At 38.7% G+C, this 23,518-nt stretch overlaps 1 protein-coding gene across 1 annotated transcript in view; it reads right to left on the bottom strand.

Moving 5' to 3' along the window:
- Nucleotides 1–23,518, bottom strand: part of PPP1R12B (protein phosphatase 1 regulatory subunit 12B) — a 322,390-nt gene that overhangs the window by 210,863 nt on the left and 88,009 nt on the right. Inside the window, exons 2-8 of the mRNA XM_042780984.1 lie at nt 21,588–21,718; nt 11,552–11,670; nt 7,357–7,516; nt 5,683–5,827; nt 4,559–4,633; nt 2,570–2,649; nt 1,618–1,757 (exon numbers count right to left, since the gene is read on the bottom strand). Of these exons, the coding sequence (XP_042636918.1) occupies nt 1,618–1,757; nt 2,570–2,649; nt 4,559–4,633; nt 5,683–5,827; nt 7,357–7,516; nt 11,552–11,670; nt 21,588–21,718 (850 nt within the window). The remainder of the gene's footprint in view (nt 1–1,617; nt 1,758–2,569; nt 2,650–4,558; nt 4,634–5,682; nt 5,828–7,356; nt 7,517–11,551; nt 11,671–21,587; nt 21,719–23,518) is intronic.

Raw genomic sequence — 23,518 nt, 5'->3', positions numbered from 1 at the left:
ATCCCGACTAATGGCGACCCCGTGTATGTCAGAGTAGAACAGTGCTCCACAGGGTTTGCAATGGCTGATTTTTCTGAAGTAGATCACTAGGCCTTTCTTCTGAGGGGCCTCTGGGTGAATTCAAGCCTCCAAACTTTGTCAGCAGCCAAACGCGTTAATTGCACCACCCAGGGACTTCCTAGGATGTATAAGTACTCAATAAAAATTAAGCATGTCAAGAAAGTACATATTTTAAATTTTTGATAGCTACTACACTAGTGTTTCTAGAGCAAATTGTGCCTGCTTAATAAGAGATATTCAAGTTCGTGTATTAAGGTCATTATACTGTCTTCTCTATAGAACCAGTGGTCTCTGGCTTCTCTTGGTGACTTTCAATGAGCCTCAGAGATTGCAAGGGACATGAAGAAGGGCAGTGTTCTTTCATAATTGAGAAAAATTGTGTCAGCAAAGCCAGACCTCATCAGGAACGAGGGGCCAGACAAGAGAGAGAACTAAATATCTTAATTATGGATGGGCCAGCTATGGTAGAGTTCAGAGGAAAACAGATTCCATTATAAACTTAATGTGTGACCCTTTCCCCTCTAACTTGGTCTTCTAGCTAGAAACAGTTCATCTTCTCATGGACTCAAATCTGAAGGGAAACATGCTAATGAATACAGGGCATGTGTACTATAAAATCGTAGTTTATCATTAACTTCAATTATCTGTGAGAACTATTCTGTTTGGCTGAACCATTATTCAGAAATATGCAGTGTCTCTTTTCTCAGTGTTTGCCTGACTATATACCAAAACATATGGGCTACTTTAAAGCTTGCTGGTCTGGCATGTCCAGCACCTCATTGGAGGAGCTCCTATCTTGCCAGATAATAAACTTAAGAAGCTCCAATATGATAAGTACTTTATCTCTAACAGTCATAAAGGTAAATACAATTTTGTTCCTTCCTCAATCCACTTAGGAACTAAAACCAAAACACCAAACTCATTGTCATCAAGTCAATTCCGACCCATATAGACCACCATTGGGTTTCCAAAGCTGTAAATCATTACAGAAGTAGACTGCCACATCTTTCTTCTGTGGATTGGCTGGTGGGTTTGAATTGCTAACTTTCTGGTTACCAGTCAAATGGATTAGGCATTGAGCCACCAGAGCTCTTTCAGGAACTAAAGAAGCTTCTTACAATGAGAGGGAAAAAAAAAATTAGGATTCTACTTAGGGTATCAGACAAACCTGAGAATAAATGCAAATTTTCACCAGTTGGTTAAAGGTACTTGACCACAAGTGCCTCTGCAAGGTGTCACCTCCTCCGCTTCTCAACATACTGACTTTTGGAATTTGGTCTCCATACTATCCACAAACCCGAGGTCAGGACAGTTGACTCCCTCACAAAGAATTCTTTGTGCACTTTATCCTACAGCGACATAGGAACTGGTAAATACAGTCTAACATAGCTCAGAGCTTGTATAACCAAGTTTTCAGTAGCAATTTGATATCTCATCCTTAAAAACTAAATTTAAGTTCTTTTTGGAGTGCTGAGGCCTGGCTGGCTCTCTGACAAGCAGTGATCTCCTCTCACTATGGAAATGGAAGGATCTTTGCCATGAACATCTTTGCATTACCTGCCTCCTTCTCAGTTTCTGACTCAGAAGCTTCATCTTCACCTTCTTCTTCCTCTGAACTGGAGCTGCTGGATTCCTTGTTTCCTTCCTCCATTTCTTGAGACTTGAGTGTCTCCTCCTCATAGAGCATCTTCTCTTTGCTAAAATAAAGATAGTAATTTGAGTGACATTCAGAAATGACAAAGAGTCTCCTAAGTGCAAGGCTGCGGTTCAAACCCACCAGCCACTCCTCAGAAGGAAGGTTGAGCTATCTACTTCTGTAGTGATACTGCCTCGGAAACCCAAGGAGGGGTCGCTATGAGTCAGGTTTGACTCCACAGCACATAACAACAACAACAACAACAAGTGCACTACAATCACATGTAAGAAAAGGAATGAGTCTGTAGACCTTATGTAGGTGCAATCACAGAAACATATTCAAATCCTCCTTTATAACTGTGTCCTGAATCTTTGCTTTTTTGCAAACTGAGATTTAGGTTTGACTTTAGAGTATGACTTAAAGGAGATCTGGCTTGTCCAATCCACAGCAAAAAAGAGAGCTATTCATCTTAATGATAATGAGGCAGGTAAATATTTAAAAAATGCCTTTACCAAATATTTATTGAGTACTTATTATATACCAGGAATAATGGTAAACAAAAGAGACATGGTCCCTGAGTTCACAGAACTTACACTCTAGTAAGGGGAGCAGTTGAGTCTAAGAACCCCTAAACTAGGAAAAAAGAAACAGTGCACATACTCTCAATTAATTTATACATTTAAAACACTTTCACTCATCCTCAGAGCCTACTCCATGTATCAATGCCACCTCCTTGTAACTCAAGCATTCCCATGTGTTTAAAGATCATTTGGCAAACACAGAGTTTCCTTACTACAAGAGTTCTCAAGCTAAGTATGTCATACACACAGCCACAGACAGCTCATCCCATTTCTCAAGCCCCAAAGCTCTTACTTCTTAAAGAGTCCACACTGCAACTTGCTGTTCAGGTCTGACACAATGAGTTTATTCCGTGTCTCTTTTTCACTTCGAAGCTAGAAAGTGGAAAAACAGAGAGAAAAGGGAAGCAGCTGACTACTGACTACTGGTAAAAAAATCAACAACAGTGGGTAGAACTCAAACCGGTACTGTCAGTCTGAAGAAGATAGGACTAACCCCAAAGGATGAGAAAAAGAGAAACACATCATTTGAGTCTCCTTAGAAGATCATGAGAGAGAATAGTCTTTACCAAGGCAGCGAAGAAAAAATACAAGTGTTAGAGCTTCAATAAAACTACTTCTATCAAATATCCTAACCCAATCTTCTAACAAAGCTTAGTTTCTGAAGGATAAAAAGCCAGAAGGGACGTTTGAAAGAATTCTTCATGATCCATATACTTAAATAAGTTGGCAAAAGTTCTAAAGAAAAGACAGAACAGGAGATAAGCCCTTAGAGAAAAGTGTATGGCATTTAGATGCATGCTCTAGATAAAATGTATTTATATCCCTGGACTCCAAAGTTATGCAGAGGGCAAAGTTAAACACTATTCCCATTAAGGTAGAAGTATTACTTAGTAAAGATGATATTTCTAGGTAAAAACATAACTATGCTGAGTAAAGGATACACAAGAATTCTCTGTACTATTTTTGCAACGCCAAGTGAGCCTAAAAATTATTTCAGGATAGAAGTTTTTAAAAAAAGAACCTATGCAAAGTACATATGTTGTATTAGGAAGGTTGTTTTGCTAAATAATAGCACTGATACTGTATTTAGAAAGTCCTGTCTGTCCTATCTTTAGTGATCCTGGTTGTTAGTTAAAGAAAGCAAAACGAACTGTAAGTTGTTTTTGTCTGAACGCGATGTATGTGATTCTCCCACTGAGTATAAGAATCTTCACTTTGCCAGCCCAGATATGATGCAGAACACATATGAGGTTACATATGGTTGATCTGTCCCATCACTGAGCTATACATTTCTTCCATCCAAAATTGCTTTAAGTTTCCTACATTTGCCCTAAATTTGAGTTCATGTGCTGAGCCACAACACATGCAAAAGTGAAAAAGGAGAGTCAGTGATTTTTTTTTTCCTGTCATACACTGCTAAAACAGGGAATTCTCAAGACCCTAATGTCAGTGATCTTTATCCTCCTCACCTAGATCACTCATTCTCCTGAGGGGTAGAAAATGTCAGTTATTCACTGTCCATCTATATATTGGATGAGTTCTTCCATTCTGCAGTACCACATTCATGAAGTTTACCTCTACACCACTAAGCAGATTGGCACAAGCAAACAAGCAACAAGAGATTCAGAATAAGTAGCAGGGGGAAGAAGGCTGAATTCTGGATACTTGGTGAATCTGAAGTAAGAATCACCGACCAAGTACTGTCCAATACCAAATGACAGCTTTGGTATCGTATGTCTATGTATCTTTAAAGAAGCAAACGTATTGTTCTCTCTAATCAATGAACTTTAATAATGACATCTTTTAATCAATAAGGAAAAAAAAAACAAACTATGTGGTATCCTCTATTCTGGTAGCCCTTGTTTAGGAAAAAACTCTGGTTTGAACACATCATAATCATTTTCTAGAACTCAAGTATAATTATTAGTTAATTAGGTATTTTTTCTTTTAGCCCTTGTTTAGGAAAAAAACTCTGGTTTGAACACATCATAATCATTTTCTAGAACTCAAGTATAATTATTAGTTAATTAGGTATTTTTTCTTTTAACCTTTAGCTGCATGAATGCTAGCTTATGATAGGTAAACTTTAACAGCTATGTTTTCTGGGACATTTTCTTCTAGTAGACCATTGGTTCATCCTGGAAGGCAACAATTATCAACTCTGGAATGCAGATATGTCCATATCAGCTTTTGTCAGAGACATAACTACAGCAAAGGGTTAAGATACCGAGAGTGGATTGTAAACTGTTACAAAAGCCTTAAAACCTCAAGAGAGACTCACTACATTCTGCTTCTTCTGGAGCATCTCCAAGTGTTCCACGAGCCCCTCATCAGCTACATCAAATGGTGTCTGGCCCTGGCAGAGGGGAAAGGGGCAACAGAAAATAAGTAACAAGCAAGTGACTGTATTTTATCAGATAAGTACTCTATATTCACTTTCTGCCTTTGATTCCAATGATAGCTGCTTCTTTGAGTAATCTATCCTACATGATGATATAACGCCTGCATCACAGAGGAAACATAACATAAAAGAGCAAGTCCTTTAAATACAGAGTTTTATATTTTGCAAAATATACTGAACAAATCATCACACGATTTCTAACGTTCATTGCTTCTTGCAAATAATCAACTGAAATCTTTGCTTGTATTTGTTCTAAAATGGTCTTAATTGTTATGATAAATTCAATAAGGAGCTCTTAAAAACTTCAGAAGGAGATCCACAGTGCCTGCATACTAAAGATTAGGTCATAAGAATCATCTTCCTTTAAGTGAGAGAAGGGCAGATACAGAGGTCATCTCCTTTAGGAAACATCAGCACAACTAAGGAGCCTGACTCATCCATAGTCAGAATGAAACCTGGGATCAGAAGAAATGTGAGGCAGGTGAGAACACTGACTAATTAAAAGGCCGTATCTCTGGATCCCTACAAAATTAGTACACTGGAGTCTGAGGGCTTCTAAGCTGCTTGTAATGAGACAGAATAACACTATTTTCAGCCAAACTCAAGGGTTTGTGTCATTATTATTTTTTTTTTCATGACTCAATATGACTAGAGCTCAGCTTTGAATTAAAAAATAAAATCTTTCACACTTCACTATAGACAACGGCCTTAAGAGCCTCAGAAACTCATTTTTGACAAACACAAAACATTTGGCAGGTTTCTTTTCTTCCTGTTTGTTTGTTTTAGAGGGGTTAACATAAATAGATTCAGAAGGCTAGGTCAGTGCAGTTTTATTTTACATAGCAAACATGTCTCTTTTGATAAGGGGAGGCGGAGGAGGGATACAGCACCAGTGCTACCAGTGATGTGTACGTCCCCAGGGCAATTAGGCTGACCCTTTCACAGACTTTCTAGAGACCTAGTCACCAATCTTATTGCCCTTTTCAAGGATCAGGCTCACTAACCAGTTTGTTCCTGATATCCATGTCACAGAGTGCTTCTGCCAGGATGGAGCAAGCCTCCTTCACTCCCCAGTGTGCAGCAGCATGGAGGGGGGTCCAGCCATCATGATCCTGAACATTGAGTTCATAGCCAGCCTGAATCAAAAGTCTAAGAAGAAAACCCCAAACAAGACATTTATCTCCCCTGTATTATTAGTTTTCTGCCAAATAAATCATCACTAAATTGATAGTTCAGATTTTGCACTGAATCACAGGGGGCCTGCAATTATTTCTGCCCTCTAAGGTTCATCTCAGGTTTCATAGTTATTACTATGAGGACCAATTGTAGATGATATTTGGCAACCTTCTCCAAAAGGTCACATGGTATTTCCTACACACAACCATGTTACAACATAAAAGAGGAGCATGTGGAAAGATGTGGGTCTTTGATACCTGAGATTAACTAAGGCCTAATTCAATTAGTGAAATCGCACAGCTCTACCACAAGCTGCATTTTCCATTTTCCAGTGCAGTGGAGAAGTAACATACAAATTGAGAACTTATTTATCTACAGGATACTGTACCAACTAGCTTTCCAATTTTTCCATATGTTTATTGTAGACTCTCACACTTCCCACTCTGTAAAAGCATCTATAAGGGATTCTTGCTCATTTTAAAGCTATACTCTAATTTGTATGCATGGAAGGGGAAAGTGGTGACTCCTGAAGCCTGATGAATCCTGGAGCCCCAAATTACACTGGGCTGGTTGAAGCTATCTGTATTATGGGTCTCCACACATCTTCCAAGAATTGAGCAGAATGTACACATCATTCTCAGGCAGAAATGGAGTACCAACCTGTTGCCACACCTGCTGGAAACCTCATAGTGGGTAGAATATGAAGCATCAAAATAGTCCAACAACAACCCAAAATACAATGCTTTTAGCAACCTATGTTATTTGAGAAAACCTGTCAGCATTAAGCACCAAGAGTTACACAAAGTATGTACTGATATAAGGAAAATAGAACAGGTAGAGTAAAATTGGACTCATAGCAACCCTATAGAACAGACTAGAACTGCCACATAGGGTTAGCAAGGCTGTAAATCTTTACAGAAGCAGACTGCTACGTTTTTCTCCCATGGAAAGGCTCGTGGGTTTGAACAGCTGACTTTTCCATTAGCAGCCAAGTGCTTAACCACTGTGCCACCAAGGCCCTTTACAGGTAGAGTAGTAGAGTCAAAATCCCTCATATAAATTTGACTATCCTACCCCGGCTGGAGATTGAACACTTAGGGTTTGTATAATTAATCTAGTGACCCCAAAGAAATTAGTCCAAAGAGGACCAAAATGATCACAAGTCTATCCTGTATTACAAGTCACAAAAGGTTGAGGTTGCAGGAAATTAATGATAAATCACAGAGCTGAAAGAGGCTGTGTAAGGTCACTTTATAGGTCACTATACCTCAACTCTGTGTCCCATCATACATGACAGTGACAGACTAGAAGGATGGTAAGGAGGAAGGAGACCATCTATAGATGAATATCAGCAAAATGTGAGAAGACTACAGGCTAGAGAGGAAACCAACAACAAAAAAAGGGAGCACATTATAGTTGAGAATCTAATTCATCCTGTTTCCAAAACCCAACTCATAATCTCCCAATCACCCAGAGTTCTGATGGATGTAAATGGACAATACCTGAGAACCTCAGAGTAGCCTTTGGCAGCAGCCACATGGAGGGCTGTGGCCCCTGAGCGAGCCTGCCTCACATCCTCTATTTTCCCACTGTTGAGCCATTGGCGGGCATCCTGCAACATCTGTTGCTCTTCTTCTTTTCTTGATTGCTCTAGATCAACTCCTATAGAAACCAGATGTCACAGAGCCAGTGTTACTAAAGGTCCACTTACATCAGGCAGGATATTTTCCTTAGATTCAAAACTCATCATAAATATAACCACAAACAACAGTGTAGTGACCAAATTGCGTATTCATCATATCTACTTTTTCCTTAGAAGAGCAATAGCACCTGTACACACATTAGTGTCTTACCAGAGTTAAATCATGGGGCGAAATATAATGCAATTGCAGATCCTTTATGAAAACACATCTAAAACTGTTTTCGATAAAACATAAAGATCAAAGGGGGCACAATTTTTACATTATAATATTTGTACAGATTTATACTTTTCAAAATTCTTTTACATGTTGTACCATTTTATTTCCCAGAAATCCTTTTAATGTAAATAATAGCTATTTCTATCCCCATTTAACAGATGAGGAAAGAAACATAGAAAGGTTAACATAGAAAAGTCTTGCTCAAAGCCACAAAACACATTTATGTCACCAGAACTGGCACTAGAACTCGGAGGTCCTAGGTCCTTGTCTACTGTTGTTTCCCACTCACTACACCCTAAGATTGGGATGAAAAAAATCCTGATTTCAAGTATAATATCCTTTTTTTGGGGGGTCTCAGTTCATTTTTCCCCCTACATTTTATTTATTTTGTTGAGAATATACGCAGCAAAACATATACCAATTCAACAGTTTTTACATGTACAATTTAGTGACACTGATTACATTCTTCAAGTTGTGCAACCATTCTTACCCTCCTTTTCTAAGTGTTCCTCCCTATGTAACATAAATTGACTGCCTCTTAAGGTTCCTATCTAATCTTTCAAGTTACTGTTGTCAAATTGATCACATATAGATAGCTCTTAAAAGAGTAATGTTCAAGGCAGACCTTTTTTACTGGTTAAGCTAAACTATTTTTGGTTTTAAGATGACTTCAGGGATACTTTTGATTTAAGGTTTAAAGATTAACTCTTAAAGGGCAATAGGTTCATTTATCCTCCATGGCTCCAGGAAGTCTAGAGTCTGAAAATTTGAAATTCTGTTTCTGTATTTTCCCCCTTTTGATCAGGATTCTTCTACAGAATTTTCAATCAAAATGATCAGTAATGGTAGCTGGGCACCATATAGTCCTCGTCTCATAGTAAAAGTTTCATGGAGGCAAGTAGCCACACATTCCATAATCTCCTCCTATTCCTGACTCTTCTTCCTTTATTGGTTCAGGCAAATAGAGATAACTGTTGTGCCTTGGATGGTCCCTTGCAAGCTTGTAAGATCCCAGGGACTATACAATGAACTAGGAGGTAGAAAAGAGCACTAAACACGTTATTAGGCCAATTAACTGGATCCCATGAAACCATGAGCCTAAACTTCCAAACCAAGGAACCAAATCCTGTGAGGTGTTTGGTTGTACATAAGTAGCCTCAGCTGTCATCGTTGTAAATGTATCTATCACACAATTTTCCACAATTCAACTTTTTACAGGTGAATTGACAGCAATTACCCTTAATCAATGTAATTTTTCCAACACTGTTAATCTACTTTCCCCCACCCCCACCATAACCACTAGTTTCTTTTGTCTCTATATATTTGCTCTTCCTTTCTTTTTTTTTTTTAAACTATAAGTGATGTCATATAATATCTGTCTTTTTGTGATTGGCACAGTTTGCTCAGCATGTCTTCAAGCTCCATTCATATTGTATCAGGTATCAAGCGAGGCTTCAAACCAGTTCATTCTAGTTTGACCCTCTGCTGAGAATTTGTATTTCTACTCCAGATAGAATGAATCACAGCCTCCATTTTAACAAGACCTCCTGATAATTCTTACATACATAAGAATTTGCTTTTGTGTATGGTATGAGGCATGGATCCTGTTTGATTTTTCTGCATGTGGAAATATCCAATTACTATTTATTGAAAAGACTCTTCTTTCCCCATCAAATGGACTTAGCACCCTTGTCAAAAATTGGTTGACAATAGATGTGTGGGTTTATTTCTGGACTCTCAATTCTACTCCATTGGTTTATGTGTCTATTGTTATACCAGTACCAAGCTGTTTTGTTACTGTAGCTATACAGTATGGTCATGATACACCTTTAAAAACAAACTACCTCTATCATTCATTTATATATGTGGGGAAATACACTGACTGGAGCTATACTATCCAGAGCAGATGAGTCCCACACTAACACCAATGTAGGTAATACGCAGGTAAGAAGGTAATATGCAGTTAAAAACTGGCCTGCTTCTAAAGGCATTAGATTTTATTTCTCTGAGAAACATTACAGAGAAACCCTATGAGTTTCTCTCTCTAGCCAACAAATCTCTAACATCTGTGCTGATAAGGGGAGGAGGTTAGATATTCACCATTATATAAGATAATGAAATGTCCCAAATACAAATCTATTCATTCAAAGAGTTGTACACTCATTAGCAGCCTTCATCTGTGTTTGGTCAGTACATTTCTCAAATGAGGACCTATGACCTATCTAAGAACTGTCTGTCTGTCTGATTTGGGAAGACTGATAAGATGAAGAAGTAAACAATTTAGAATGCTCCAGAAATCCACATACAATGAAGAGTTAACAGTGTGACAAAGTTAAATGTAAATATGCATAACTCTTCCAATAGAATATGTGCCTTAATTGAAAAGTCAGCAATCAAAATAGAAAAACTGGTTCCTCAAATAAAAAACTATTTTTGAAAACCCAGTGTGTTGGGGAAAAAAAAAAATTAGTTGTAAAGCAAGTTTTAGGAGGTAATTTTGAATAGGACTCAATGGTAAACTAAGCATAAAATTCTTGAATTCAATAGAGCACAAAAACTACTCATGGGAAGGAAGAAGAAATAACGCAGTTACTGCCCTGGGACACCATAAGGCAGCAATAGGCATACTTTCTGTAAAGGGCCAGGTAGTAAATATTCTCAGACCTGTGGGCCATGGACAATATGTAAACAAAATGGGTGTGGCTGTGGATTTGGCCCTGTCTGTCCTAAAGGGTCATATCAGAAAAGGCCCCTGGAGCTAAGTCCTTTGGGATAAACAACAGATTGTGGTGTTAAGGCAGTTGCACAGAACAACTCGAAAACCACTATAAATCATGTCCACAGTTTGATGATGGAATCAACATATACTTTCTAAGACTAGTTCTCCCTGATATCTGCCTAGTGTTAGTCATAATATTTATAATTTAAAGAACACAGAGACCTCTACTAGGAGAGTGCTGCCCTATTCCCTGAAATGGATTCATCTGAAAATACAACATAAAGAATAATAAGAATTTTTAAAGTTTAGCTTCCTTACTTCAACAAATTACCAGAATAATTTTCAGGATTAATTTCATTAAAAATAATTTTAGAGGTTGCAGTAATTATCTTTACTGTATCACTCTTGGCTCTCATCAGGAGAAAAGACACATAATAACAAATAATAAACTAAATGTAGTCAACACTCAAATATATGGAAGCTCCGGTAGCGTAGTGCCCAAGGCACTTGACTGCTAACCAGAAGGCTGGCAGTTCAAACTCACCAGCCACTCCTCGGAAGGAAGGTTGGGCAATCTACTTCCACAGTGATAATCACCTTGGAAACCCAAGAAGCGGTCGCTATGAATTGGGTCCGCCTCAACGACACATAACAACAACGACCAACTCTAATATATATATATAGTATCTTAGCCTCTTTCTGGACTGTACACTGTGTGTAGGATCTAGACAATGTGAATACAGTAAGAAAGGCTCATGTTCTTCATCAGTGTAATCCGTGTCATCAAAGAATAACCAAGCCACTCCTAGAAATAAGATGATACACAGCCTCAGAATAGCAAAAAAATAATGATGTGTCATACCTTTGGCACTTTGCCAATAGTTGTATGTGCATTATTAAGAAGATACATGATGCTGGTAATTGAAGACTAATACTTTGCAGATAGTTTTTACCCTCTCCTGTTACATGATGATAAAAAGCTATACAGAGCAAACAGATTACTTTTTATAAGGGGTAGTGTTTAAGATTCTCCTGGCCCCCTCCGATTCCCCAGGTTACCTTGCTTCTTCACTTGCTCCAGAAGAAGATCCTTCATGGCTGGCTCTTCTGCAAGATCAGAAGGAACTTCACCTTCACTGTTCACAATACCCACACTGGCTCCGTGGTTAATGAAATATCTGTACAGACAAGAGCCAGGACCAATATTATCTGTTAGTTTAATATCAATTTATACTCATGCTTCTGGTGTTTGATTTAAGGCCTCCATTTGGGGGTTTTAAATATGAAATCCGCAGAGAAAGTATTCTATTATTAATTTTTAAGTCCATTAGCCTTCAATAATTAGGACTGGAGGCTTCTCCATTTCCTGACAAGAACAATACCAACAAATGGGATTTCTTTCACATTCATATTCCTAATCCCTACTCTCTCATCCCTAGTGGATAGCAAGAGATTTTCTAAATACGTAATGAAAGCAAGGAGCCCTTAAAACTTACCCATCATCCCCAAGGTACAAACACAAGTTTCCAAAAGGACTTACTATACTTGTAATACTGGGAATGTAAAAGAATCCCCAAAAACTATGTACAAAAGCAATTATCATTAAGACTTTCCCAATGCCACACTGCGGTTTATTAAGAACTGTTACGGGTATGAAAATAGGAGAAAAAAGTATGCATTAAACTTTGCATGAATCCACCTAAATTATGTCTCCACAAAACTCTCCTTTCAATCAGCAATCTGCATGAAGTCTTCTATACTTTAAGAGGAAATTAAATTACTTAAGACAAAACATTAAAATGTTAAATAGATTCTAAATTCAAACACTTGATTTTTAAGAAAAAAGTTCTGATAATTTCAATATCTTTACCCAGACCTTTTTGATTTTCAAAGTGCTTTTATATAAAATTACAGCATGAGACAATTTTATAAACCAGGCAATATGGGCATTATCTCCATTTTAAGAAATTGAGACTTATATGTTAAGTAATTTCCTCAAAACCACACAACTGGCAAATAGCAGAGACAATCACCCCTGCCAATTCTTTTGACTGCAAGTCTAGTTCACCTTTTCACTAGACCAAGCTATCTTTGGACCAGTGAGAACTCTAATCATGCCGAAAGAGCTCTACCAAATACTCAGAAATCTTTCAAGCGGAGAAAAAAACTATTAAAATTTGACTTAAATCCATTCAATAATTCAGTAAACATTTATTGGTCCCCTATGATGTTCAAGGTATTGATATATTAGACACTACAAGAGATAAAACAAGGAAATCACTTGGTGAGATAGAGTGACACAAACAACTACAACAATGGACTCAAACATGCCAAGGATCATGAAGATGGTGCAACTGGGCAACGTTTCGTTCTTTACACATAAGGCTCCCGTGAGTTGGAGCCTACTCACTGGCAACTAGCAACAGGAAGGAAAAAAAAGATAATACATAGGCACAGTATTCAAGGAATTTGCAAAGGAGGAAAAAAAAAACCGGTAAGATTGGATTAAGAGCACGTTTTTGCTTTCTCAGTGCCTAATACGTAGTATAAAAGGGCCTCAGTAATGTTTGCTAATTTATAGATGAATTCCACATTTATAAAACTCAAAGGATTTACAATTCATCTGATTTTCACTTCCAGTCTCAAGAGGAAGACACTTGATTAGATTTCAAGGCTAATCCCCTCTATCTGTACTCTTAATTTAATCAAGTACTAGAGCTCTTGTAGCATAGTGGCTAAAGCACTTGACTGCTAACCAGAAGGCTGGCGGTTCAAACCCACCAGCCACTTCTCGGAAGGAAGGTTGGGCAATCCTACTTCCGTAGTGATACTGCCTCGGAAACCCAAGAGGGGTCGCTATGAGTCGGGGCCGACTCGACAGCACATTAAAAAAACAACAACAGTCCTTTCTTCATCAATTACCCCTTCAGTTTCATATATTCAATAACTCCTTTCTACTGGTTCCTCTTCCTCAGGCCAAAGGAATATTTAACTACACCTTCCTAACCCTGCAAAATCAAAATGCAAATAATTTACCAAGTTGTTGTTAGCTACTATGAAGCAGACCCCTGACTAATGGCAACCCAATGTACAATGGAATGACATGCTGCCCAGACTGCCATCCCCGTAATCCACTGCGGATTTGACCATGATAATCATAAGGCTTTGTTTTCATTGACTGATTTTTGGTCCTCAATAAATGTTTACTAGATTGAATTGTACCCTACACTCTAATCAAAAAGAATCACTTACTGTTACCAAACACATCCCACTGACACCGAGTTGCACACCTCAAGTTGTTTCCTCAAACTGGATGAAACATCTTCCTTCCTCTTTTCTCTTGTAGAAATCTTTCATGGTCCCTTTAAAATGCTTTTGATTTCATGAAGCCTTTGCCTGTTCCCACCAACTGAATTCTGTCTCTCCCTCCTTTGATCTCCTCCCCTAACCTAAGCACTGATCTCTGTCATGATATAACCACACACTGATGCATCCAATCTATCAGGCTGAAAGCTACATGGGCTGAAAGCAACACATTATCTTTTCTCCTGGTACTCCATAAATAGTGCTTGAGTTAAATGAAACAGCTTAACTCTGCTCTGACATCTATTCCATCTCTTATTGGATCAAGTACAATGTCACTTGGTTATAAGCCCCTGCTTCTTTCCCTTTTCTGGGAGCTCTGGTAGCACAGTGCCTAAGGCATCTGATTGCTAACCAGAAGGCTGGCAGTTCAAACCCACTGGCCACTCCTCAGAAGGAATGTTGGGCAATCTACTTCCAAAGAGATACCACCTCAGAAACCCAAGGAGGGGTCGTTATGAGTCATATCCAACTCGACAGCAGCGAGCTTTTTGTTTTCCCTTTTCTGCAATGTTTTATTTTCTCTCCTTAAAAGAAGAAAAAAGCATTTATTATAGACAATAACACAAATGGGAACTGGTACTAGTCTACTAGTCCTGGAGAGAGTATCCACAACACTCAGGTTTGGGGCAATTTTCCATCAGCCTTCCAATTGTGGCCTCGCCTTTGATGATACCTGTCTAGGAAACAGAGCTCCCAGCCTGGGTAAAGACAGATCAGATGTGCTATAGGTCACTAGGGAGACTCACTTGGTTCATGAAGCTTTGGCTTTCTGGTGTTGGGTCCCCCACAGCAGAACAGAGATGAATAGCGCGATAGATTCCAGAATCCCGAAGAACACAATTAGTGAGAACAAGCCCTGCTGCATACATGTGTAGCCATGGAAACCATCAGCACAAAGACACTGCAAGAGATCTAGACCAGCAGGTATACAAAATCCATTCCCAAGACACATTCCTGGGTCTCCAGAGCTACTGCAAAGGTTCCCTTGCCCTTGGCAGGCTTGGTGATCTACATAAGGGGTAACAGTATGCCAAGTACTAATACCTCCAGAACAGCTGATATCTTGGGGCAGTACCACAGTATGAAGCTGAGTAAAGCCATGGAAAGCGTTAATGAAGTCATCCTTGATGGAGTTTTCTTGCAGGCCTATGATGACAGCAGTAATGTGCCTGAAGAAAGTTTAGACCAGGGTCATTCAGAGAACAGTTTTAGAGAACCAGCCCCAAGATGGTACCCTTCTGATTCAGGCAGTAGCATGCATACATTAGCTTTGGTGTCTGCATACAAAAAAGAGCCACTTCTGACAAAGTTTACACACTCTTTGAACACTGGATGCTATCTCAGGTAGCCCCAGAGTGCTATCCACGTCCAGAGTGAGAAGCAAGGCGGCAGCACGGGGCACCAGGTTTGTAGGACTGCCGGACCTGCGAGGTGTGATTTTCTGCTGCCTTCATCCTTCCCAGCTGCTCACCTGTAACATATTTTTAGACACTCACTTCTAGAAAGTAATCTGGCTCTCCAAGAATCAGAATGCTTATTGTTAAGTAAGACTACCTTCCTAAGCCATTTTTAAGAAAAAAGAAATAAAAACTCCTTTAGTTTTATGCTTTCACCAGAATAAATGTCAACCCATTAAGTAATGTCTATTTTACCTGTGAGAATCCTTATTGTGGCTCAGAGGCTCAGAAACACTCATTAGCTCAATATATATGCCCCTCAGAAACAAAGCTTTCCTATCTTCCATAGCTCATCACTGATATAAGGTCTTTTTGGTACTATTCTAAAGGAAGAAGAAAGAAAAATAAAATGTATTCAAGAACTCAGAATAAATTAGCATCCCAATAAACTACAGAGCCAAACTAAATACTATACCCTTGGGTCAATCTTCTGCTTCTAAATTAAACACTTATTGGTAATAAAAATGTAAAACATCCACTTAACTAGCATTAAGCCTCAACTTAAAATTAAATGAGGAAGAAAGAGACTCAAAATCTCTTTTTTACATATTACTAAACCAAGTTCAAATATGGGACAAAAAAGGTCACCATGGAACATGAAATTGAATGTACTTAGATTCTTTGTGGAAAATCAATTTGCCTTTTACTCATTTCCACTCCCTTAGAAGTTAAGAGTTCCTAATGATTCTGGAAATAAAAGTGCAGTCTGAGATCTTTAAGATAAAAAAAGAAAATGACAAGATGGCCAAGGGCTGATCTTATTTATCTAAAACATTTTTCATTGGCCCTAGGGTAACCCTATCAAAATAAATAATATAAATAATGGGATTCTTTTTCCATTATAGAAATAATAATCTTAGATACTTCAAGTAAATAATGACAGTAAAGTGAAAACCTGCCTAATAATGATAAGCAAAATGAAAAACAAAGGCCATTCCTACTACCATCCTACCCCTGCAATGGATTCTATATTATATCTCCCCTGGTCAGACTTACACATGTCCAATTAGTAACAATTTGTATGAGGAAGTGGTAGCTCTCACTCAATGTAATATTTATTTGGGCAAAAGACTGGTAAGTTCTGAATTTACTTCCAAAGGAATTGTGTTCATCCATAAAGAAGAATTAAAGAAGCCACTGAGCATTTACAATCATTCTCTGTACTCAGCTTCACAAAAGGAGTGAAAAAAGGACCTCCGTGGATAATGCCAACACAAGTGATCCTAATTCTAAGCATGAGCTCTGCTTGTTACCTTCTAGTGGAAAAAAAAGTGAAGTCTTTGAAAGTAATGAGATTCAAAACCAAAAAAAGATATGAGGTCCAGTAGCTGAAAATCACAAACATGCCACCTGAATAAATGACAAAATGTCAATAATGAGGGGGTTAATATGTTCTATAAATGTTTCTTGGATACATTTTTTCAGTAAAAATTGAAACTAAGAGGAAGTTACCTTAACTCTTAGGCATCAGAAGTTGGCATTAGTGGGAAGGCTGAAGATCAGAGCACTTCCTACAAGACTGAAAAGAAAAGAGGGTAGCCTGGGGGATGAAGAGGTGACTGACTTTTACTAAATTTGAGCAGAGTGAGGCACCAAGACTGAAGAAAACTGCACTGTTTGTTTCTGTTGGCTTTGGGGCCCATCCAGTCGTCCACTTTTTAGAACAAGCAACCCAGTCAAACACCAGTGCTGCCGCCTAATGTTTCTCTGCCTCTGACTCTCCCTTTGTTTAACTTCTCTCACGGAGTATCCCTGCCTCAATAGCAAACCCAGGACACAGGCTCTCCCCCCAGGACATCTGGGAAAATGAGATCCTATGGGAAGTCATCCCCGGCCCTCTTGAAAGCTGCCAACACAATTTTGCCAGCTATTTGCTGAATAAGAGAAATGTAATGGAGTTCTCATCCTATTACAGAAAAGGGTCTTCAAACAAGCAATCTGATTTTCAAAGGACCACTGAATATCACAATTTTATTTAGGGAATTTGCCTTAACAAACTAAATTTACCTTCACCTGGAGTAATGCCTAAGGCATTTGACTTGCTAACCAGAAGGCTGACTTTCAAACCCACCAGCCATTCCTCGGAAGGAAGTCTGAGCAATCTACTTCCTTAGAGATACCACCTCAGAAACCCAAGGAGGGGTTGCTATGAGTCAGAATCGACTGCATGGCAATGAGTTTGGTTTTTTTGAAGTACACACAATTGCCTCATTTTAAAGGTATTTCCAACTGCCAATTATCTCTTTTGTATTTAAAAAGAACCTCCCTGATCATTGCTTCATTCAATAGGCTTTCATTTAAAAAGAAAAAAAAAAAAACAAACTCACTGCCTTTGAGTTGGATCCAACTCATAGCGACCCCTCCTTGGGTTTCCAAGACACTACGGAAGTAGATTTGAGGAGTGGTTGGTGGGTTTGAACTGTCAGCCTTCTGGTTAGCAGTCAAATGCCTTAGGTATTCCATGTACTATGTGGTCAGAATTTTTCTGCCTAAGGGAGGGGCAACTACATGTCATGGAGTTTAGTAATAGCTACTTGTGCCTTATTAAACATATTCCTGTGATTAATGTGGAGAACACATGTCAATCCCTACTTTTTCTTTGTTCTATATATTTATGCTCATTCTTTTGCTATTAACTAAAAGAGTTCTGTGATCAGTAAGGCAGACAGTCTCTGTCTTCATTTGTATTAAGTACTGATTATTTTTAAACAATAAAACAGATTTATAAAGAAGTCCAGAAAAAAACTCCAGTCCTAACCACACACATGCCTAGCTACAACTGCCCAAAAAGTGCACCCAGACAGTGCAACAGACTGAAGCCACACATGCATATATGCCAGCAAATATAAATTACTAGAAAAAAATAATACATAACTAAAAAACTGTGGATTTAGCAGGTATGTAAAACATGTTGTTGTTAGGTGCCGTCGAGTTAGCTCCAACTCATAGTAACCCTATATACAACAGAACGAAACACTGCCCGGTCCTGTGACAGCCTCACAATCCTTGCTATACCTTTTGAGCCCATTGTTGCAGTCACTGTGTCAGTCCATCTTGTTGAGGGCCTTCCCCTTTCTTGCTGCCCTTTCACTCTACCAAGCAAGACATTCTTCTCCAGGGACTGGTCCCTTCTGGCAACATGACCAAAGTAGGTCAGACGAACTCTGGCCATTCTCGCTTCCAAGGAGCATTCTGGCTGCACCTCCTGCAGGGCAGATTTGCTTGTTCTTCTGGCGGTTCATGGCACTTCCAGTATTCTTTGCCAACACCACAACTCAAAAGCATCAACTCTTTTTCAAAGTCTTGCTTATTCATTGTCCACCTTTCACATGCACATAAGGCAACTGAAAATACCATGGCTTGGGAAAGGTACACCTTAGTGTTCTTTGCTCTTCAGCCCTTTAAAGAGGTCTTTTGCAACAGATTTGCCCAATGTAATATGTCATCTGATGTCTTGACTGCTGCTTCCATTGGTGTTGATTATGGAAGCAAGTAATATGAAATCTTCAACAACTTCAATATTTTCTCCATTTATCGTGATGCTGCTTGTTAGTCCAGTTGCGAGAATTTTTGTTTTCTTTATGTTAAGATGTCATCCATACTGCAGTCTGTAGTCTTTAATCTTCATCAGTAAGTGCTTCAAGTCATCCTCACTTTCAGCAAGCAAAGATGTGTTGTCTGCATATCACAGGCTGTTAATGAGTCTTCCTCCAATCCTGATGCCATACTTTTCTTAATATAGTCCAGCTTCTCAGATTATTTGCTCAGCATACAAATTGAGTAAATATGGTGAAAGGATACAATCATGACTCACTTCCTTCCCGATTTTAAATCATGCTGTATCCCCTTATTCTGTTCAAATGATAGCTTCCTGCTCTACGTACAGATCCCTGATGAGCACAATTAAGTGTCCTGGAATTCCCATTCTTCTCAATGTTACCTACAATTTGTTATGATCCACACAATCAAATGCTTTTGCATAGTCAATAAAACACAAGTAAACATCTTTCTGGTATTCTTTGCTTTCAGCCAAGATCCATCTGACATCAGCAATAACATCCTTCATTCCATGTCATCTTCTGAATCCAGCTTGCATTTCTGGAAGTTCTCTGTCAATATACTGCTACAACCATTTTTTAATGCTCTTCAGTGTGATTTTACATGAGTGTGATATTAATGATATTGTTCTATAATATCCACATTCTTTGGGATCACCTTTCTTTGGAATAGGTACAAATATGGATCTCTTCCAGTCAGTTGGGCAGGTAGCTTGTTTTCCAAATTTCTCGGCATAGATGAGTGAATGCTTACAATGTGGCATCCATTTGTTGATACATCTCCACAGGTGTTCCATCAATTCCTGGAACTTTGTTCTTTGCCAATTCTTCAGTGCAGTTTCAACTTCTTCCTTCAATACCATTGATTCTCGGTCATATGCCACCTCCTGAAATAGATAAACATCAACCAATTCTTCTTGGTACGGTGACTCTGTGTACTCCTTCCATCTTCTTCTGATGTTTCCTGCATCATTCAATATTTTGCCTATAGATACTTTCAATATTGCAACTTGAGGCTTGAATTTTTCCTTCAGTTCTTTCAGCTTGAGAAATGTCAAGTGTGTTCTTCCCTTCTGCATATTTCATTATAATAATTGACTTTTTCTTCTCAAGCTACTCTTTGAAACTTACTGTTCAGCTCTTTTGTCTTGCCATTTCTTCCATTTGCTTTAGCTACTCTTCGTCCAAGGGCAAGTTTCAGAGTCTCTTCTTACATCCATTTTGGTCTTTTCTTCTTTTCCTGTCTTTCTAATGACCTTTTGCTTTCTTCATGGCTGATGTTCTTGATGTCATCCCACAATTCCTCTGGTTTTCAGTCACTGGTGTTCAATGCATCAAATCTATTCTTTAGATGGTCTCTAAGCTCAGGAGGGATATACTCAAGGTCATACTTTGGCTCTTGTGGAGTTATTTTAATTGTCTTCAGCTTCAACTTGAACTTGCATATGAATAACTGATGGTCTATTCCACAGTCAGCTCCTGGCCTTGTTTTGGCTGAAGATATTGAGGTTCTCCATCACCTCTTTCTACAGATATAGTCGATATGATTCTTGTGTACTTCATCTGGCAAAGTCCACATGGATAGCTGCTGTTTATGTTGTTGAAAAAAGGTATTTGCAATGAATACCAAGGTCATATTTTCCAACTACCAATGATTCTTCTTTGTTTCCAACTTTTGCATTCCAATCACCAGTGATAATCAACATATCTTGATTGCATGTTTGGTCAACTGCAGGCTACAGAAGTTGGTAAAAATCACCAATTTCCTCATCTTTGGCTTTGGTGGTTGGTGTGTAAATTTGAGTAATAAAAGTATTAACTGGTCTTCCATTTAGGCATATGGATATTATCCTATCACTGACAGCACTGTACTTCAGGATAGATCTTAAAACATTCTTTGTGATGATGAATGTCACTTCATTCCTCTTCAATTTTTCATTCCTGGCATAGTAGTTCATATGGTTGTGTGATTCAAAATGGCCAAAACCAGTCCATTTCATCTCACTAATGCCTAGGACATCAATCTTTATGAGTTCCATTCCATTTTGGACAACTTCCAATTTTTCTAGATTCATTCCTCGTGCATTCCATGTTCCGATGATTAATGGATGTCTGAAGCTTTTTCTTCTCATTTTAAGTCATGCCACATCAGCAAATGGAGGTCCCAAAAGCTTTACTCCATCCACATCATTAAAGTCGGCTCTACTCTGAGGAGGCAGCTCTTCCCCAGTAGTATTTTGAGTGCCTTTCGACTTGAGGGGCTCATCTTCCGGCACTGTATCGGACAATGTTTCAGGGTTATTCATAAAGTTGTCCAGTAATATATCAGTGAGTTTTTCACTCCCGTTCATAAGGTTTTCACTGTCCAATTCTTTGAGAAGTGGTTGGCCTCTTCCTTCTTCCAAGTCTGTCTTAGTCTGGAAGCTCCACTGAAACCTGTCCACCATGGGTGACCCTGCTGGTATTTGAAATACTGGTGGCATAGCCTCCAGCCTCACAGCTACCTGCAAGCCACCACAGTATGACAAACTGACAGACAAGTGGTGGATGTAAAACATAGTATCAATTATTCTTTAAATAAAAATAGTTCAACTTCTTGCTTTCATAATTTGCAATAAAGGAAAATTTTAACTATTCATAAAATTCAAATTACTAGGAGCAGACAAGACATGAAGGTTATGGCCACAAATAATCCAGATCCAGAGACTCACTCACTCTGCTATGTTGAGATAGCCACAGGAAGCTGCTGCATGAAGGGGGGTCCAGCCCTCGTTGTCCTGCTGGTTTACATTGGCTCTGTTCTCCACGAGAAACTTCACCATGTCCAAATTTTCATCAATACAGGCCTGAAAAGAAAAGCCCATTCATTCATTCAATAAGGATTTAGTGAGTTCTACTGCATGCTAGACACAGCTCTGGGCATTCTGATACAGAAGTTCTAATGCTATATTAACTTCTATTTCTTGTAAGGGGATAAGTGTCCAGAGTTTGCCTTCTAAGCTTTGTGATCTTATACAAGCCCCTTAATATCTCCATGCCTCAGTATCTCACTGTGAAGCAGGCATAATGATAATTGGTCTTGTAATATAAAATGTGAAAGTGATTTGAAAAGTGCTATAAATAGAAATTATTTGTGAGGATGGCTCAAGACCAGACAGTGTTTCATTTGGTTGTGCATGGGGTCTCTATGAGTCAGGGCTGATTCGACAGCACCTAACCACAACAACATAAATAGGAATGCTGTTTTACCATTATGTTATATAAAGGGTGGCATGTCACAAACTACTGACTTGCTTTGTAAACTTTCAAAGAAAATAGTCACAAAGAATCAAATGCAATTTCCTCTGTGGAAGTTGTAGTTTAGAACTTTCGGTTGGCTAACCAATCCTTGCTTGGGTGAGAAACAGTCACATGATCCTTTCAAACAGAAGAAATCTTTTCACATGTTTTCTAAATGGCTTCCAACAATATGGTAGAGTATGTTTGCAGTTATGGCTGGTTAGGGATCCTTATCTGCCCACCTTATCACAACAATTAAGAAAAAGCAGAGAAGCTGTTTGAATAGAGGCTTTAGACCTACCATAAGCCTGGAAAAAAAAAAAAAAAGCAAAGAGATCTGCAAAAATCAAAATGCTGTCTTACACATATAAAACCAAACTCACTGCCACCAAGTCAATTCCAACTCACAGCGACCCCCTTTGGGTTTCTGAGGCAGGAAATCTTTACAGAAACAGATTGCTCAGTTTTCCTTCTTCAAGTGGCTGGTGGGTTTGAACATCTAGCCTTCTGGTTTGCAGAAGTCAAATGCCTTAGGCACTATGCCACCAGAGCTCCTTGTCTTATGCATATAAAGGATAAAAAGGAGGTAAAAGGGCCACAAAAATAAAGGTAATCATATCTACGTTCAGATGTTTTCAGTATGGTTAGGATAATTAGAGGAGCTCTGGTGGTATAGTGGTTAAAGCATCTGGCTGCTAACCAAGAGGTCAGTGGTTCAAACCCACCAGCCACTCCACAGAAGATGAAGCAGTCTGCTTCCCTAAAGACTGACAGCCTTGAAACCCAATGAGGTTCCCAATGAGTCGAAATCGACTAAATAGCAGTGATCGAGTAGGACAATTAGGGACCTAGAAAAAAATGAGACTCCTATTTGTTAAAAACTTACTTTTTAATACCTCCCCCTTTAAAAAAAAGTTAAAACTTTAGCTGAGAAAGACTTATTAAAATTATTTTCATAACCAATATTAAGAAAATATTTGCTGTTTTCACGGTTTTGACACTTGCGCTAATGATGCAAAAGCAACAGTGGATAAAACCACAGGTGCCTTAGCACGAAGGAAGGTAGTGGCACCAAATGACCCCAGCAGTGGTTGTATTCTCCTCCACCAAGTGCTTGCAGTTAAAAGAAAAGGGATGGGGGTCAGTTTCACTTAAGAATGACATTGATGAAGCAATAAAAATGATGAACATTATTAAATCTCAACCCTCAAATACATGTCTTTTCATATTCTGTGTGACAAATGGCAAGTATGCATAAAGCAGCCCTCCTGTTTAATAAAGTACTATAGTTCTTTCCAGGAAAAGCACTGTTGTGCATCTGCTTCAGTTGTGAGATGAACTAGTCGCTTTCTTCATGGAACATTATT

Source organism: Orycteropus afer, unplaced genomic scaffold (assembly GCF_000298275.1).
Source record: "Orycteropus afer afer isolate SDZICR_OR568_19922 unplaced genomic scaffold, OryAfe1.0 scaffold00075, whole genome shotgun sequence".
Lineage (NCBI taxonomy): Eukaryota > Metazoa > Chordata > Mammalia > Tubulidentata > Orycteropodidae > Orycteropus > Orycteropus afer.
The sequence above is the reverse complement of the archived record's forward strand: the minus strand, read 5'-3'. Positions and strand labels throughout refer to the sequence as shown.